This window comes from Sus scrofa, chromosome 15 (genome assembly GCF_000003025.6).
Source record: "Sus scrofa isolate TJ Tabasco breed Duroc chromosome 15, Sscrofa11.1, whole genome shotgun sequence".
NCBI classification, from domain to species: Eukaryota; Metazoa; Chordata; class Mammalia; order Artiodactyla; family Suidae; genus Sus; species Sus scrofa.
The window spans coordinates 92270440-92291020 of NC_010457.5; the positions used below are offsets into that span (position 1 = coordinate 92270440).

A 20581-nucleotide genomic window follows, 5' to 3' on the forward strand; every position below is an offset into this window, starting at 1 on the left:
TCTTAAAAATGTCCTAGTGACATGGAAATTCTTTTTCCTAAGGTAACTTTTTACATGAATATTTATAAGATAATCTTAAATAACTTACAATTTCTACAGTATGCCTTTAGGGTAGAAGCTGATCCACTTTATATGTAGTCATAATTATAAAAGTCTTCATGTTAAAAAAAGAATCTTAGCTAATATTAGTTACATTTAAAACAATCCTCTCTGCATTTGTATATGTGGTAATATGTAATTGCTGTGAACTAAAAAATCTGAGTTCTAGAGCATGCATATATTATAGGGAATTATTTGCAGCATTTAGTTTGAATATCTAAGAAAGTCATTTTTTTCAAATTTAGATACCTTGCATTTTTAAATAATAAAGATTTTGTTTTCAGGAAATAAAAAAAGAACTTATATTAATTAGGACTGATATTTTAATTTTGTGTTTTTAAATTCAGTAAATTAAATATTAACTGAGTTTTTATTGCCATATTTTACCAATAAGTTTGTTATGTCAGTAACATTGTTTCACTTTGTCAACTAGCAAAAATAATATATCACTGTAGACTTTGTTTAAAAATTGTCACTTTGGAAAATTATTTATTTTCCATTTTTTAGAACAGATTTTTTAATCTTTTAGAAAGTTTTAATGAAGTCCTACTCCAAAGATAGCATTCATTTCAAAAATCTTACATAAGCTGAGAGTATGTTCAAAAGTAAAGACATGAAGTTTTATTAAACTGTATATAAGCAACTAATATTATGTAACTAATTACAAAGGTAGTGACTGAGAACTGACAGTTTGTTTTGAGCAAGAACATTTTGGCAATTTGTTGCAAAATATAATATAATAAATTTTCAATATTTTAGTATAAAAATTCTTTTCATTTTGATTCATTTATTATACAATGCAATCTGTCGATCCCATGATTTTGAACTTATAAGAGATAATGGTTTGTTGGTTCATGTAGTATTTGATGTACGTTGAATATTTGATGGACTGTGGTTGAAAATATGGTCTCCAATTACGTATGAATCTAATATACTCCTGTCTAATAATTTCTAATTTCAGTTACTTTAATGTCCTATTGCTTTAGTTGGTTTTGAAGCTGCTAGTGTTCCAAGATGACTGCTGAAAAAGTAGAAGGTGAAAAAGGAGGAAGGGGTGGGGAAGGAGGAGGAGAATGAGAAGGGGAGGAAGAAATGAAGACAAAGACAATGGTGACGAAGATACAATAAAATATCTCCACTCTTTATACTGCATTCTATAATGACTGGTGGTGATCAAAATTATGAAGACCATGTTAATGTATAAAACAATATATGCATGTTTTAAATTACTTTCTTATCAATTAAAAAAATCACTATTGATTGGTTGAATCAAGAAACTGGAGCTGATTCTCCTTCCACCAAAAAGAGAGTAATTTTAAGTAAAATTTGAGGTATAATTTAATCATTTTAATGATGACCTCACCAAACCAGGAAAAACAACCTAACAATAATATATTGAAATTATTATTTTAAAAAATATACTAAATACCATAGCTATTATTTGCACAAAAGACTGGTTCCTATCATGTACCATTCATACTGATACTAAAATTGAAAGAAATTGAAAATTTATTTATAATAAGACCTATAACATTTGGCAGTTTCTAAAACAAATACAGATAGATTTACATATTGATTTTAGCTCCCTTCTTACAACATGACTTTAATCTTATAAGTGTACTAATGTTATAAAGTTAGGCTTCAGATATTTCATCTCCTTTCTCTATATAAAGTCAAGATAAAGTCAATATATTTCAAATTATTTTAAACATTATAAATCATCTGTATTTCATATATTCTATCATTGCATGACATACGCATGCATGTGACACTGCATTCACCAAAGACAATAAGTAAATGAAAAAAAAATTTACATGTACTTACTTGAAATAAAAGAATATACCAAGTGAGATAAGCAATGATGCAATAGATAATCCATGTCCAATTATAGTCAGGTAAAATAAATTCAGTGCAGTCTGTAATTTGTATGAATAAAAATGTTAAAGCTCATATAAAACTATAATTCAACAACTGTATAAGTTCAAAATCAATAAAATAACATATTTTTAAAACCATGTGATCTAGGAGCCTTGCCATTTAGCTTGCAAACCAATAAATATTTTAATACATCTAGAATGAAGATATCCATGAAAATTTATCAGTGATATGAAAACTGTCTGCTCTTTTTACTTAAGAAATTAGAAGTCATATTAAACATGAAGGAATAATTGTCTTAATTTAGTTTATGTAAATATGAAACCAGCTTTTTAAATTTTGGAGGACATTGGCAATTTTAACTCCATTACTTTGGGTACCTTAAATCAAATGCTCTTTTTAATTTTTGTTTGTTTAAACTTAAATGCCAGATAATGCTTTCTTTCCCAACTGGTTATATTTTTCCCTTGACAAATTTGAGGCTCCCAAAATGAATCTCAATATGGTAGTTTATGGGAGCCTGTGATATGTACCAAAAAGTTATTTCTCCTGGTTTTAAAGTTTTCTCTTTGATTATTATTCATCTTTATACTATTTATCCCATTTCAGAGTGTATTTTTGTAATTCTCTTCAAACCCTACTCTGAATAAGCAGAGAATACATGATTTATAATTATATTGATAGCTGATAGTTATCAAGTGCTTACTGTATGCTCATTAGTTTTTTAAATACTTTCCTTGTATTAAATCCATTCTTATGAAGACCCAGAGGATGGTTTTATTACTCTCATTTTATACAGGAGGGGACTGAGGCAGAGAAAGGTTAGGGTTTGCCCAAGGTCACAGCTAGTAAGGGGCAGAGAGAGGAAGTCAGATATCAGGACTCAGTTTTAATTGCTGTGACAAACTCCTCTACATACACCCGAAGGCACTTCTTTGTATCCAAGCTTTATTGTTGTGACAAATCATGACTAACCTTGACTTTAATGTATGATGTTAAAATTGGGGATGCCAGTGGGAATGACATAAGAGCGAATCAGAATGAGAGCCTTCTGCTGAGGGGCAAATAGAACTGTGATTCCTGAATATAATTCTAGAAATTCTACCACAAATGAAAAATTTCCCTTTTCTTACACTTTTAAAGTATGTTTACTTTTGAAAACTTGAAACTCCAATACTGAGACATTGACTTGTCCTAATAGGATTGCTTCTTCAGTGTAATGACCAAATCAATAATAATTATTTCTACAAAGGTATTTTTCTTGTTTTTATTATGAAAAGGCTTTACAATAGAAAGAGCACTAGCTAAATTTCTCCAATATTGTATCAGCCACTTTTTAAATAGATAGTCTAAATTAAATTTGAATTTATAATTATTACATACCTGTACTTTCTCATGTGTGTTAATATTACACTGGGTATAATTTGTCCATGTTCTGTTGCTTTCTGGATGTCTAAACCAGTTTCCATCTTGGTCACAGATTTTCGTAACTTTTTCTTTAAAATTAAAAAGGAAAAATAGGGAACGATAATTTGGTAAACATAGGGTTTATTAAATAGATGTCAAGGGAATTTGTATATAAATTTCTGCTTTTACCTGAAGGATCAAAGTCCTGAAAGTAATCAGGGCAATGCTGCATTGATTCTGTTCCTGCAGCAACATCATTCCAGCATAGCCATCCGTCCCAGGTTCTGTTGCAGTAAATGCCTTAAGACGAGAGTAAAAATTATATCTTACTAACTTCCTCTAGTTATACAGAAAGACATATATATATACACATATATATATATATATATTTTTTTTTTTTTTGCTTTTTAGTGCCACACCTGCGGCATATGGTTGTTCCTAGGCTAGAGGCCACAGCAATGCAGGATCTGAATTCACTGCACTACTGGATCCTTAACCCACTGAGTGAGGCCAGGGATTGGACCTGCATCCTTCCTCATGGATCTCAGTTAGAATTGTTAACTACTGAGCCACAAAGGGAACTCCAGACATTAAAGTCTTAATGGTAGACTCACATTGACATGAATGAAGACTGTCTATGTCAATGAAGACATCATATAAAATCTATAACAATTACTTGAGTTTTTCACAAAGTAGTTACTAGAATAACTTCTTTTTTTTTTTTTTTTGTCTTTTTTTTTTTTTTTAGGGCCTCACCAGCAGCATATGGAGGTTCCCAGGCTAGGGGTCTAATTGGAGCTATAGCCGCCGGCCTATGCCAGAGCCATAGCAACACTGGATCTGAGCTGTGTTTGTGACCTACGCTACAGCTCACGGCAATGCTGTATCCTTAACCCACTGAGCGAGGCCAGGGGTCGAACCTGCAACTTCATGGTTCCTAGTTGAATTCTTTTCTATTGTGCCATGATGGGAACTCCCTGAAGTTTAGCTTTAATTCTAATTGTCAAAGGTAGCTACTTATTTGATAAATCATGTGGTCTTTGCTGGTTGTCCTTAACCATAAAGTAGTAACCAACTGGTGTCCCTATGGTTGAAATTTGAAAAATATGGGAAATTGGAGTTCCCGTCGTGGCGCAGTGGTTAACGAATCTGACTGGGAGCCATGAGGTTGCGGGTTCGGTCCTTGCCCTTGCTCAGTGGGTTAATGATCCGGCGTTGCCGTGAGCTGTGGTGTAGGTTGCAGACGCGGCTCGGATCCCGCGTTGCTGTGGCTCTGGCGTAGGCCGGTGGCTATAGCTCCGATTGGACCCCTAGCCTGGGAACTTACATATGCCGTGGGAGAGGCCCAAGAAATAGCAAAAAAAGACCAAAAAAAAAAAAAAAAATGAAAAATATGGGAAATTGTAAACATGCTTTATTTTAGAAACTGTATTCTCAGGGCAAGGTGTATAGTATTTTCTCAGTGAACAGATGAACATTCCAATATTTCCTGATTTACCACATTAACCCTGACACATACTTATTTAGGTCCCTCTTCCAAATTCTAGTTCTTACATTCCTTCCTTTTCTTTTCAAATGGAGTAGAGTGTTTAATCTCATATTTTTCTCTTACCAACATCAAGAGAAAAAACCTTTTACATGAAAAATAGAAAAACTTTAAAGCAGAGAGAAATAAGATGACCAATGTCCCACTGTTATAACAGCCTATAATCAGGGAAAATGTTTCCTCCTTGCTAGGTAAACACACATGTATAGAAATTTGAATGTTGCATGAGGTGTTTATATTTTTAACATTTATACAACAATCTCAGAATCAATCTAGGCTTCATGAAAGTTGAAAAAATTCTATTGGCCTGAAATTTTCAATAATTCTAATTTTTTAAAAACCTCAGATAGTTTCAGTTTTCCCTCCTGTGACTTTTTAAACACTTATTTAAATAGTGTGTGTCGACATATTGTTAAATAAAATGCATTTTGTGACCTATCAGAGAAAATTGCCCTGATATTATTTTGGAAAGCATCTTATACAAATCCTTATCACTGCTCCAAAGGATTCTACCATTATGGCAGCATGATAGATTGTAAGGTCCAGAATTTTGAGTGAGGCATGAATAGGTATTCCATTAAAAAAAGTTTGTGGTCAAGTTGATTTGGAAAACACAAAGTTAGAGACATTTCTTTATTACACAATTTTATAGAATATTTAAAAATTAGAAAGTGCAAGAGTTCCCATGTGGCTCAGCAGTAACAAACTCCACAAGTATCCCCAAGGATGTGGGTTCAATCCCTGGCCAGTGCATGAAAAAGCTCCAAGAGGAAGATTTATTGTGTGGTGATCCTAAACTTATTTTGTCGCAAAATTATTTTACCACAAAATCCTCATAAACTTATTCTTATTGTTCAATGATTAGATTTGAAGTTTAATTTCACATATATCTAGATGATTTGGAAAGTGTTAATTCAATAATTTTAAACTAATAACAGTATATATTGTTCAGTTAGATTAAGATTTCAAGAGTTGAGCAATGTGATAAAAAATGCTTTTTTCTCTTTTTCACAAGCAAATTCATTTTGACAGTTACTCATATTAATAGTAACATACTTTTAACATTCCATGTGTATAACAGATACTGTTTTTATACTATCAAATATTTCCCCACAAATTTTAAAATCCTTGTTTCCACTGATCATTTAAAGATTTAAAAATATCTAGGGTCTTTACATTTTGCTTTGTTTCACTATGAGTTTTGCATTTTATATTTTGAAGATAACTCTGTCTTTAGGGTTGCCAGATAAAATATAGGACTTGGTTTTGGTTTCTGGTTTTTGCTAAAATTTGGCAACTCTACTTGTGCTACTCAGAATCAAAGCAAACATATGGCACTAGTATGCCATCAATAAATGTTTCAAAAATTCGTTAAAAATACCTTCCTGGAAACAGAAACTCTTGTGTTTCATTAGCTTTGCTACCAAATATAATATATAAAGTATGCATCATGCAAAGAAAATTGTCATTTTTTTATGAAGCTCCTATCAAGCAGCTTATGAAAACAGAATAAAAATTACATAAAGTGAAGATCAACTGTCACTAATTTAGTTCAAGACTCACACTTATTTGGTATTTTAAATATCTTTATACCATAAAAAATGTTACTAAAAATATCCCTGTCTTACCTGTTTTTATTAGAATTTTTAAAAGGAGAAAGGTAAATTATGTCATAAAATGTTCTTCATAAATAAGTAATTAAAACTGCAGGTACACCAAGAAACTAGAAACTAACCCATTTGTAAGAATGAACCTAAGGAACTCATAATGATATAATGGGGCCCTTTTCTTTTTAAAATATAGCAAATGCATTTAAAAATACTAATGTTTACCTTCTGTTTGTTGAATAGGGTCTTGCATAATTTTTTGATAACATTCATATTGAGCTGTCATGATTTTATTTCTAGTAACAGTCAACTGAATTAAGTCATCAGGGTTTTCTTCTTCTGTTTCTGCTATGACAAGAATCTAGGAGAGTAAAAAAAATAAAACTTCAGAATTGTGAGAATGTCTGTCAGAGGCAATTTGTTATGATGGAAAAACAGTATGATGTGCTGCATGGGGCTCTGGAGGAAAATCTCTGATTTGTAGTATTGCCAGTTTCCATTGTAAATAGCCCCCTCGTGTTCAATGTCAAGCCACCAGTAAAAGTTGCCATTAGCAATACTGGGAGGCACAGTCCACGCTCTCTTCAGAAGCCTGTGGGAGTCATCTCCTGGCCACGTATTCTGGAATGCAGACAGCTGTATTCAAAATCCACCTCTACTTTTTTACCCACTATGGGAATGTGGGTAAAATATTTAATCCCCTAAGCCTCTGCTTTCTTATTTTCAAGCAGGATAGAATAGCATCAAGATAAGCAGGGAAAGTATCTGGCACATGATAAACACTCAAAATTGTTGCCATTTTTATAATTATATTTTGATAATCCAAATGACAAGTTCATTTATGATGCTGGTAAATAGAACTTTTATTATATGCACAGCGATAAAAGGTTTTAGACAAGGTATATATTTATATACTTCTACTTTAGTAGCACTATTTCTAGCTTCACTTACTCTTTAATTTCTACATGACTTTTTTTTTGTACCATGAAGCCTGTAAAAACTTGTCTTCAACCTTATTTCTTCTTTTCTTTTGCATTAATTCTATTATTTTCCATGAGCAGTTATATTTCTACTCTTTGTCCCCTTATTCTTGATTTTCTGTTCTCTAGCAGGAAGTTGAATTTAACTTAAATTTAAATAGTAATATTCCCTTAGTGTGTTTCAACATCATCTGACCGCCATTGAACATGAACTCTTTCATTCTTTGATTGGTTTTGATTTCTTAATAAAGATTTATGCAACTCTTGTGCTGCACGAGAAATAAGCAGTTTTCATCAAGAAGAGATGCTTTTCTCCTGTTCTCAGAAAGTTTATAGAATTGCATAAAAATCAATATCATTTTTATTTTTACTTAAAACCCACTGCACCTTGTCTGAATGAATTCAAGAAAAAAGGTCATAGTTCCTTAAATTACAATAATCAGATTGGTAATCTGTTACAGAATTACCTGCAGGGAATCAGCTTTGGCCTGTGCAACTCATTGGCATGCTCAAGGGAGGGTGGAAGCTAAAGAAACAGGAATCCTATCTTGCATTCTAGTCTGTTTACCTAAGATAACATCTAGGAGTGCAGAATTTGGACTGTTCCTAGACTTGGGAATGTTTTTAAATCCAAATGCTGACAGGAATGTGGTTGTGTTTTTCTCCTGTTTAAGTTTTCTATATTTTTCTTGAGTTTCTTTGTCTGAATCTTTGTGGGGTTTACTTGGAAACACCACAGGAAAATTATTTGCTCTCACAGAATTAGATGAGATTATGTCTCTCAGTTTCTCATTCATATATTGAGCTAAGAGTAAAGTCACTGCTTTAATGTAAGAAAAATAAGAACAAAATATTTCTGTAAATAAAAATAAAATTAAATGTATAAGGCACATAACCCCTCCAGTATAGCAACTGATTTTTAGTCATTCTTAGTCTACCTTCTACCTCCAGCCCACATCCCCTGAATATTTGTGCAGAGGCACACAGGAGTGCACACACTCACCTACACATCTGCCACAAATTTAGCATCCATGCTTGAAGAAAAATGGACTCAATATTCTTTTTGGAATGAATGGATGAGGAAAGTAATTTTAAACATAGTGCATGGGTACAAATTGCTTTCAGTCATATAAATCAATCAGTTGGCAGAATAAGGGGAAACTCAACAGGTTGAAATTGTTATTTTAATAGATCTAATTCAGAATCAACAGATCTGGTTGAAAATATTTCATCTACTATGTACGACTCCCCAAAGAGTCACTTCATTTTTTTTCTAAACTCTGGCAATTACTTTCCTCCAGTGTTTGCACTTTTGTATCCATAGTCCTTCCTTACTTGACAACCCCCCCGCCACTGCACCACCACATTATAGGGCCTATTGTAGGATTCAAAGCCTAAAAGTGTACACTAGGAAGGAAATAATTATTGCTAAGTTGATTAGATATATAATATATTTAATTTATGCATCAAATAATCACATGTTATTTTGTGTGATTAACTTTTTATCAATTATGGGTATATTGGAAGTTAAAATGTAAGTAATCTTAGATAGGAAGATATATGAGAATTTATGCTTACCATAAAAAAAGGTAAGAGAAACAGAAAATACAGGATATACTTTTTCTCCATCATTAAAGCCGAAATGAACTATGTGATGTAATATAAATCAAACTGCAATAGAAAATAAAAGAAATATAATTTATCAACATTTATGAAATATACATGGCTCTCAGTGGAAAATATCTTTTAAAACCACACAATAGTTTTGCTTCAAGGATTCAATTAAGAGTCTTACATATTACAAATGTTAAGAGCATTATGGCTTAAAGTAGTAAAGAGCTTAATTAAATACATTTTAATTTAATTAGTTTACAAACAGGAAAGCCTATTATAGATATATTTTTAAGTAACTAGAAACATCTTACATTTTACCAAAATTGGTATTAAATGGCTAAAGTATCAAAATTAAGTTTCACAAGAACAAAGAAATACAAGTTTTGATAGCATATTTTACTATAAAACTTACCTTTACTTCCTAAAATATTAATCTCATTTTAAACTTTATAACTCTTCAACAATTTAAGGGAGAAAACTGTATTTAGGCCAATTTCTTGAGAAAGAAAATCTATGTGTCATTAAAAATGGCCTTATAAATTAATTTTTCTTCACTGCGGCATTTAATTTTTTTAATCAAGAAATAAAAGATTCCCTAAGTCTTTAATTATTTACTTATTATTAAAGTAAGATTACAGAAGATGGAGAATACCAAATAAAAGTATTTCTATTAAGTATCAATTCCCTGTTGACTTAATTCTAAGAGTTAAACATTGTGGGGGTAAATTATGCAATGCTTACTCCCTATAAGGTCCATGAGCAACCTACTCTGGTATGACTTTTATGAAATATAAGTTACCATGATATAGTCATAAAATGTAATTTTTATTTAACTGAATGTATAGAAAATGTTTTTCAAGGGAGATTAAGAAAATTTTAACCAATAGATACTTGCCAGTGAATTATGAACTTAGGTTTAATCTTATTAGGAAGTGTGTCACGATTTTTATTATAGGGTGAATGTTAGAGTAAAAATTATTAAAATGTTTTCTATGTTTTACTTATTTTTATTATCATATGCAAGAACACCATTGAGTAGCAATGAGAGCCGTTGCTTGTCCTCATCAATGACTTACCTAGAAAAAGCTTTTCTTTTTAAATGTAGCAATCTTCCAAATAGTATTTTCTCTTCTAACAGGTATTTTGAGCTTTTATTTTTAGTTGATCTTAAGGAAAATACAACCAAAAAATATGAAAAATTGCATTAATTTTAGATACAAAAATCATCTAACAGAAGAAAAATAATTAATCAGTGTTTTGCTGTTCAGTAATTAATGAGTTGATATTTTAGTTTTTATTACATTGTACCATGAGAAGAATCTAATTTTCCAATACTTACATGCACAATTGTCTCCAGACTCAAATCACATTTTCTCTTGGATCAGAATCAACATTGTCTCGAAGAATTTCTTAAATACAAAGGTCAAGACCTGAAATATTGATTGATATAATTTAATACTATTTAAATGAGCCAAAATCATTTCAAATTTTCAAAGACTATATCACTATTAAAATGATACTTTTATTAATATATTCTAATTTTTAAGTTATTTTGCTTATATTTGTTTTGTCACATATATTTGTTATTTTCTATTATATGGAGAAACATCAATTTTCATTTATCCAGAATGGTATTGAGCAATTAAGTGAATATTTTACTTATGTAAATTTCAAAGAACTAGAATATAATAAAAACTCTTTTCAATTAAACTATAAACTTCCTTTGAATTATTTTATTTAGTATTTATTGGAATATTTTATCAGTCTTAGTTACTTATATCTATTTTCCTAGCTGGCGTGGTTTCTCAAAACCAGAAACTATATATAATTGATCTTTGTATGCTTCATGTCATTTAGTTAATTTACATTTGCTGTATAAATTAATGAATAAATGAATAAAAAATGAAATAATAAAGTACTTAAGGATTTTAAGCTAACAACAAGGAACACTAATCATAACTATTCATTAACTATAATTTCTTCTGTTAGAAGATATTAGATAGTGTGTGAATCTATACTGACATTGGAAATTGAGAAAAAAGTTCTTATATCAGCATGTTTATCTTAATACCAAATAAGATCCTTTACTCAGTTTTTGAGTTCTGTAGTTTGAATATTGAATAAATAGTAGTTTACTGTCTTTGGAAGTCATATAGCTTAAGCCAATTTTAAAACATTCATAGCTCACATTTTTATATATTAAATATATATAAGACAGAAATACACAAATGAGAATGTAAGGAAATATTATTTTACTAGGAAATCAAGTTTTTATTAAACAATGCTTTGATATTTTACATGAGTCATGATTAAATTACCTTCAGTGTGTACATGGCCTCAAAAATTGAAGAGGAAAGTACCTCAAAAACTTGTCAGAATTTTCCTATATCCAACATATTTGAAAAATATTTCACTCAACACTACAGGTTATTTTTGTCATTTATCTAATGGGTTTCAAAGTCAGAGTTCCAAAACGTATCTTAGGGAAATATATCTTAGTGTTCAATTGATCATTCTGGTACCAATAATTTAAGAAGACTTTATTCAACTCAAGAAATATTTATCAATGCAAGTAATTTCACGTTTATAGCTTTCTTTTTTTCACCCTATTCCCTAGTGATCTGGAAAATGTGCTACCAGGAACAAGATTGTATTTTGCACTGTGCAAATTCAAAGCACTCCTAACTAAGGGGGCAGGTTTATGACCCCCGGTTTTATCAAGGATACAACAGCAAGTTTGGGTGGCAGTCTTTCAAAAACATGGTGGATAACTGTATTCTTCACTAGGTCTGGCAGTATTCATTTTATGTGGTGATCCATTTCACTTGAGGAAATCTACTCTGCAAAGGACTTAGCAAATTTCCCTGCCAGCAGACACATGTGGTGAGTGGTGGTTATAGAAAAATTACTTCTTTCACCAAGAGTTCCGTAGGTCAATAATGAATGGATCATGCCTGAGCATATAGATAATGCCATTGCAGATACATCTGAAGGTCATTTTAGATTGATTCTCATGCTGGTAGGTTTAATGACATCATTATTATCAGGGGTATGTTTAATTTTACTCCTTGGTTTATCTCATTGGTTCTTTGTTGCCTGGTCAAATATTGTAGTTCCCATTCAATTTTGAGGAGAGATCAAGGACTTAATTAGAGGAGGTCAAGTTAAATGAGTCTGGCAGTGGATTTTTCCATGTGAGCTTAGGTTTGTTTAATGTGAAAGACTTCTTCAAAATTGAGAAATTTCTCATTTAAACTTTTAAGTAAATCTGTAATCACAATGATACTAGTGGTAGCTATTCATATTTTCTCTTTCTCATGGATCCTATAGATGCTGTTTTATATTTTTACTCCTCAAAATTAAACAAAGTGGCAGATTTGGTTCTAGTACTAGAAACAAAATAACTTTTTTTACTGTACACATGAAATAAAAAATAGCTTATTTCTAGATAGTCTTTAGGCTTCTTGCCCAAAGAATCATCAAAATAAAATTTAAATGATTTATTTTATCACAAGAAGAACTTTGACTTAAAACCTCAAATAACTTTTGAAATATATCTTCCTAGTTACTCAAGGCTTTATGTAGCATCATTCTCAGTCCATCTTAACATCTCAATAGATCTGCAACACAAGATATTTCTAAATTTCTTTTTATAGTTCTACATTTCCAAATCCACAAATTTTAATCAATCTTCTTGGCTTATTTCAGTGTAAAAACATGTTTTATTCTACATAAACATTATAAATCAGTGTGACTTAAGCAACACTAATTTACCAGAACACAAAAACATCCAGTGTCTTTCAAACCTACTTATTTCTCAAATTTTTGTTATACCTATATACACTTTCCAATTTTTTAATAATAATTCTTATTTTGTGGTGAGTTACCTAACCCTAATATTAAAAACGTATGTTCACTACAAGATTAAGAAAAAAACCCATGGCGTTCCCATCATGGTTCAGCAGTAATGAAGCTGACTAGTATCTATAAGATATGGGTTCAACCCCTGGCCTTGCTCACTGGGTTAAGGATCAGGTGTTGCCCTGAACTGTGTAATAGGTCACAGAGGCAACTAGGATCCTGTGTTGCTGTGGCTATGGCTGAGGCCAACAGCTGCAGCTCCAATTTGACCCCTAGCCTGGGAACTTCCATATGTCATGGGGTGCGGGCCTAAGAAGACAAAAATGAAAAAAACCCAACTTTCATCTTTCACTTTTCCATTTCCAAAATATCTTAGATTTTCACAGGTTCTAAGCCATATTCTCTCCTGTTTATTCATTCAGTCACTGTAAAGTTGGCTAACAAAAGCATTTCCCACACATCTAATTTGCCATTAAGTATCCTGAACCTTTGCGTGAGCAAAGTGAGGTCATTTCCCATCTAGTACATGCCTTTCTTTATGGTATATTAAACAAATGGAACAGCTTGTACCATTGTCAAGTAAAGGGCTTGACAACTCAGACTTGCCATTCTGCTAAGTTATCAAAATCAAAAGCACATGCATTATCTCACTTTCAAACACTTTAAAATGTGGTTTAGACTAAGAAATTCTTGAAATTCAATAAGCCATTCTTATACTATTTGTTGAGCATCTACTTTTACGTAGTTGTGCTGGGCAACAGAAGAGAACAAAAGATTTCTGCCCTCAGTGTAAAGAGTTATCACGTTAGAGAGCACTAATCTTGTGTTGATTTTTGAGACTTAGTTCAATACTTTTACACTTAGTACATAAGAGTCATTCATAAGGTTCTAAACAGGGATGATGTCATAACTTATAGACAGGAAGCTAGTGCTGGGCTTCAGTCAATAAAATGTCAGTCAGTGACCCTGAGGAAGTTACATACCTTCCACTGTGTTTCATTTGTAAAACAAAGGATAAATTTAAGGTTTGAGTAAGAGTTCAAAATTTATATTTAAAAAAACAATGGTTAATATAAGAACAATTTTTTTTTTTCAAAGTAACCCCAATCCCAAATATCCTTGAAACCAAGTCATTCCTGACACTGTTTTTTCTGGCTCAGGAAGATTTTCCCTAGGTCTCCTACCATCAATTGTCCAAAGAAGTTTGAATTTGAATCTAACACAGTGAAAAGTGGACCATTTGGCTCAATGCTTTTTCTTTTGTTACATAGGGATTCAGGGAAAAGATATTAGGGCCAAAAAAAATTATATTTTGATTTCATATCCTTATATATTTCTTCTTTCTAGAGTCATTTTTACTTTTAAACGGCCATTTGGAAAAAGTCTAGTTCTTTCTTCACCACTGCAGAAAATTGAAATGAGAAAAGCAAACATACTTCTTCATAAGTCCCCTTGCCAGACTTCTCCAAATGGAACCTGATCAGTTCATCTAGGCCAAGCTAAACTTATTACCGTCATCATTGGAGTAGCCTTAATGCTCTTAAGACCAAAAACCAACAATTTCTGAAATTTGGCTACATTAAGTTTTTATCACTTTTGCATTTAATAGAAAATGATGTAGGCAAAAAATTTTAAATTATAGAGCGCCATAAATTACAGGGCATGTTAAGAAATGATTCAGCAATAAACTCAAGTTAATCAGTGAGAGAGTAAGAAACATTATTATATTTAATTCATCAAAATTCTATGAGTTATTTGGTATATAAAAGCTCATCTAATAGCCCACTTTAAAAAGTCAATAAAGCTGCTCATAAAAACCTCTATAAAGTATTTATTTTTGAAAAGACCCCTTAGTTTAATAATAACTATTCAATTCACATGCTAAAAAAACATATATTGTAAATACTGTCCTATTGACTAATACAGTTTTCCTTTTTCAGAAAGTTATTGAAATAAATAAACATCCAACTGATATTTAGAATTAGCAAAATAGAGGGATGATGTGTGATATTAGTTATAAGAAGAGGCAGTGTTTTTACTGGTTGCAAATATGAATTAGACTTCCTGATTTTAAAACCTAACTCAACCTCACACTTGCAAGTTAAACAACTTCTGTAAGAATAATTTTCTCATTTGCAAAACAGTTTCTAAGCTGGAAAGTACTGTGAAAATAAAATGAGAATATACATGAGTTTTATAAAATTCAGTAAACTTTAGTTATTAGTATCATGTTTCATTACAATTTTTAGAAATACATGTAACCTGATACATATTTTATTTGTCACAATTGCTATAGCATTAAAAGTGAAAATCCTACATTTCAAGGTGATTGTCATAAGCATCTTGAGTTTTTTTTTCTGTTGATTATTTTTTATTCTGTCATTTAAGTCAGTTATGAAAATATTAAATTGAGTGGTAACAGCATATTCCCAAATACGATGTCCATCTAGTTAATGTCCATCTGTATATTTCTTAACACTGAGCTTATGAAAACTAAAGCTCTAGCAAATTGTATATATTGTAATCAAATAGTCACATCTTAAATAATATAACATGCTAATCTAATTAAAAACAAGATATTAAACCTCTCAAATTTAACTTTAATTTTAGGTTGACTGTAACAGCATTTACTAACACTGTATTGGAACCAAAAAGAAAAAATATTGACTCTATGCTTACTTGCTTATCTAATGAACATTCCAGCTTGAATAGCTGAATAGCCATTACAGAGAGATAATATTGTGATTAAATTAGGACTTCATTTTGCACTCTGAAGTACTTACTCACGGGAATAATTTTCCCATTGTGGGAATAATTAGCCATTTCCGGTGATTTTGATCACCCTCTTTTTATTTGAAAGAGGCGGTTGGCCAGAGAGCAGCCCAATTACTAAAAGGTGGAAGGGAACCTGAAAAAAATGCTTTGTACTTGATGGAACACTCTCCCTCCAGGAGATCTAATGTGGAAAGAATTGCTTGTCCAAGAGTATAGAAACAAAACATGTATTTCCAGCTCTTTGGACTAAGAATTTTATACTTATTTCCCTTCCATAAAGTCAGGAGGCAAGTTCTATGTGAAAATGTTTTCTTCCTCAGACAATAAAAATCAGAAAATGTATAATTTTGCTGGAATTTTAATTTAAATTAACATATTAGTCCTTCAACAACATCGTAATTTTTTTGTCATTCAGAATTTTTAATCTTTCTCAAAAAAAATTTATACAGCAAGGACTAGCATATCTTAGCACTTAGAAAGCACAGGAACTCTGTTGATACTGTCCTTCCAACACTTTTTCTTTCTTTCCCTGATAAAATGAACCTCTCTTTCTAATAGAAAATCTGTTCCCTCTGATTCAAGTGAGGTTGCACCCCTGGTCACTAAGGTAGGAAGTGACTAAAAACTGGTCAGATTAGCATAATCCTCTGATTTAGGTTGATTTAGGCATGGAAATGTGGTCCAAGTTACACTGTCAGAATTCTGCCCTCAGCATTTCTCTTAATGTTGCTGGGAAGGTTTTCTGTTTCTGTAGGGATTGCAAATCAAGTAGAGAATGTTGGCCTATCCTCATGCATCCTTCCAATTAAAGGGAGAAAACCTATTCTAAAAGTAAAGCCAAGCAGAGGCAATTAGCTGAGCTGGGGATTGGTATAGACTCCCATGACATTATTAGAACCCTTACATCTGACTGTATCTGAAATCAGCTACAATGATGAACTTCCTCTTCAATGTAAACATTTATCTTGCAACCAACACATTTCTAACTAACATCTTGATAAATGCTAGTAAGGTGGAAAGATTACTAAGAATATTCCATTTTGAATTCTGCCTAGCTTTAAGAGCTTAAAGATTCTTAGGTTAATCACATTGCAAGCCCCTTAGTTTCCTGAGCTTTAAATGAGATGGCTTCAGATTCTCTTCTATATTGTAATTGAAATATCTACATATTATTTTCTTTTTCATCAAAGCAAGACATCATTATTCATTCCCAAAGCATATTCCAAGCCCAGCCAATAGGAGTCCATAAACTAACTTTCCCCCCAATATATTTATCTACGAAGTGGTTTTTCTAAAGGTGAAATAGGCTTAACATTATATACCCTTGGATAATAAACAATTAATTTATGCCTATGACAAGATATTTACAGCTAGCTCAAAAAGCAAACACAACTTTTAGATGAAAACAAATGAATAAATCTTTGTGACCTTAGAGGTAATTTTTTTAGATATTATAACAAAAGTATATATATGACCAAAAAAAAAAAAAAAGATAAATTGGGCTACAATAAAATTAGAGACTTTCACGCAATAAATGACATCATCAAGAAAATGAAGAAGCAACTCAGAGAATGGAAAAAAATGATTTGCAAATCACATAGTCCATAAAGGACTTATATCTAGACTACAAAAATAATTTTTATTACTGGATAATAAAAATACAATCCAATTAAAACGGGCAAAATGTCTGAACAGACATTTTTCCAAAGAGATATATGAATCACTAATAAGCATATTGAAAAAAATGTTCAACATCACTAGTCATAATGAAATATAATTCAAAACCGCAATAAGTTATGAGTTCGTACACACCAGGTTAGCTGTAATGAAAAGACAATAACAAGTATAGGAAAGGATGTGAATAAATTGTATAACACTTGTACATTGCTGGTGGGAATGCAAAGTGGTGTAGCTGCTTTGGAAAACAGTTTTAACAGTTTTTCAAAGTGCTAAATATAGAGTTACCATATAACCAGCAATGTTACTGTAGGTATTTACCTAAGAGAAATGAAAACACATGTCCAAAAAAACATTTGTACCTGAATGTTCCTAACAGCTTTATTTTTAATAGCCAAAAAGTGGAAACAACTCATATGTCTATCAATTGATGAATGGATAAACAAAATGTGGTATAACCCGCAAATGATATATTATTTGACAATAAAGAGAAAGGCATATGTGTGCAAACTACAACATGGATAAATCTTGTCAATAGTAAGCTAGGTAAAAGAACATAGCCACAAAAAGATGCATATTATATGACTTCTCTTTTATGAAATGTCTAGAATGGTAAATCTATAGAGACAGAGACCATATTAGTGATTGCTTGAGTCTAGGGGAGAGTGATGAAGGGGAGTGATTGCTAGTGACCACAAGGATCCTTTGTAGGGTGATGAAAATAGTCTAAAATTAGATCATGGTGATAGTTGCACAACCCTGTGAATATACTAAAGCCGTTACATGATACACTTTAAATTAAGGAGTTCCCGTCGTGGCGCAGTGGTTAACGAATCCGACTAGGAACCATGAGGTTGCGGGTTCGGTCCCTGCCCTTGCTCAGTGGGTTAACGATCCGGCGTTGCCGTGAGCTGTGGTGTAGGCTGCAGACGCGGCTCGGATCCCGTGTTGCTGTGGCTCTGGCGTAGGCCGGTGGCTACAGCTCCGATTCAACCCCTAGCCTGGGAACCTCCATATGCCGCGGGAGCGGCCCAAGAAATAGCAACAACAACAACAACAAAAAGACAAAAAAAAAAATAAAATTAAATTAAATTAATAGGCTGTGTGGTATATAATTTATTACTTAATAAAGCTATTTTTAAAAGTAAATGGAAAAAAAAGTTATGTGTATCTAAAGGAGGATATATAGCTAAGAAGAATATCTAGACTCCTTTCTCTCTTCTTTGTCAAGGGACAAATAATGTTCACATTGTAAAAGAAAATACATTGACCAAAAAAACCACACAAAAACATGTCTAGCTTACAGAGCATCTGTGGATGTATACTCTGAATTGTTCCTTCAGTTTGATGCATTATCTCATGTTCAACAACATTTAAAAAAAAATCAACTATAGGAGTTTCCAATGTGGGGCAGCGGAAACGAATCAGAATAGTAACCATGAGCAAGTGGATTCAATCCCTGGCCTCAACTCAGTGGGTGGAGGATCTGGTTTTGCCATGAAACTGTGGTGTAGGTCGCAGACATGGCTCAGATCCTGTGTTGCTGTGAGTGTGGCTGTGCCTGTAGCTCCGATTAGACCCCTAGCCTGGGAACCTCCATAGACCACTGGTGTGGCCCTAAAAAGAAAAAAAAAAAAAATCAACTCTATTTTAAACACTTAGAATTGTTTTGATTTCTAAGGATAATTATATTTTCCTTGAAATTTGCTTTCAACTCATAAACAAAAATTTTATATTTCCCTTGAGAAATAAATTTGTTTATAGAAAATAACATTATATATTACTGAAACAGCATATAGGAATATTAGCAAGAAAGAGAAGAGAAATTATTAAACTTTAATTCATTTTTGTACATTAACCCTGATTTAAAATCTTATACACTATTTCCTTCTATGAGGTTATTAATAGGTAATAGAAAGTGAAAGAATGATAGAAAAAAGAAATGAGAGAAGGAAGGAAAGAAGAAAGAGGGAGAGAGGAAGGAAAGAGAAAAATCAATGTGTGTATATCAGGTTAAAGGCTCACTTTAAAATTTACCCTATATTTCATTATTTTTATAAAGAATCAAACAGAATGTTGATAGTACTTAAATTTGTTCTTTTATACATTTTTTTCTAACAATGATTAAACATAATTCCATCTTAGTATTTTTCAGTATACTTATTTTTTCATTCATTCAACCATTTATTTAGAACCCAATATATTTCAAAAGCTATGTTAAGTTCTGGGGATCCAGAAATGCTATAATTTTTTATTTCAGAGATAGTAAAAAAATTTGTAGGGGGACATGTAGATAATAAAGTATTATAAGTAGTCAATAAATAATTTTTAGTGTCTGTAGATAATAAAGTATTATAGGTAGTCAATAAATAATTTTTAGTGTTGATCAGATATGTAGATAATAAAGTATTATAGGTAGTCAATAAGTAATTTTTAGTGTCTGATCAGATACAATGATTCATTTTACATGGGAGTGTGTGTGTGTGTGTGTGTGTGTTTAGAGAGAGAATATGAAACTTAAGTGAAGTTTTAAAAAAATCAGTACTTTGGCAGTATCAGGTGCTGGAAAGATGCAAGTATCTAAGAGATAAGACTGTCTAGAAAGACAGGGAAGCAAATTAAACATGGTATCTTCTATCATATTGTGGATTTTGACTTCATTCTCTAGGCTAGAGACTTTTCATCTCCATGTCCACTCTGATTTGCTGGTGGTAGCAGACAGCACTGTTGCACTAAGCAGTGACAGCTGAGTCTAGACTCAGCGAGCATCCCTCATGTATCAGTGATGTCTGCCATGGCATCATCCTAAGAAAGAATGACATGTATTCCAAAGATTTGCTAATCCAGCTGCAAAATAATAATAATAATAATAATAATAATAATAATAATGGTAGGGGAATTAAGCAGTAGAGCACTCTGACAAGATTTTCATTTTACAAAGTAGGAGGATTTATTCAAAGATGACAACAAGCGCAGTAAGTACAGAGACAAGTCAGAATACTTCAGTGACTTCTAAGTCAGTGAAGCAAGAAAATAATCATGAAGGATGGAACTAAGATTAACAATAATGGGGATGGAAATGAATATTTAAAATTCAGAGATATTAAAAAGATTTAATCTATGAAGACATGAGAATTCAG

At 31.8% G+C, this 20581-nt stretch overlaps 1 protein-coding gene across 5 annotated transcripts in view; it reads right to left on the reverse strand.

The window, feature by feature from the left end:
- The window catches only part of CALCRL (calcitonin receptor like receptor), a 99196-nt gene that overhangs the window by 37176 nt on the left and 41439 nt on the right, over positions 1–20581 (reverse strand). For 2 of the 5 annotated variants that reach the window (XM_005672015.3, XM_005672014.3), the window contains 7 exons: positions 10468–10558; positions 10205–10294; positions 9093–9185; positions 6760–6895; positions 3571–3681; positions 3358–3470; positions 1924–2015 (listed from right to left, as the gene is read on the reverse strand). In XM_005672015.3, the coding sequence (XP_005672072.1) occupies positions 1924–2015; positions 3358–3470; positions 3571–3681; positions 6760–6895; positions 9093–9146 (506 nt within the window). In that variant the 5' untranslated portion in view covers positions 9147–9185; positions 10205–10294; positions 10468–10558. 5 annotated transcript variants of the gene reach the window in all.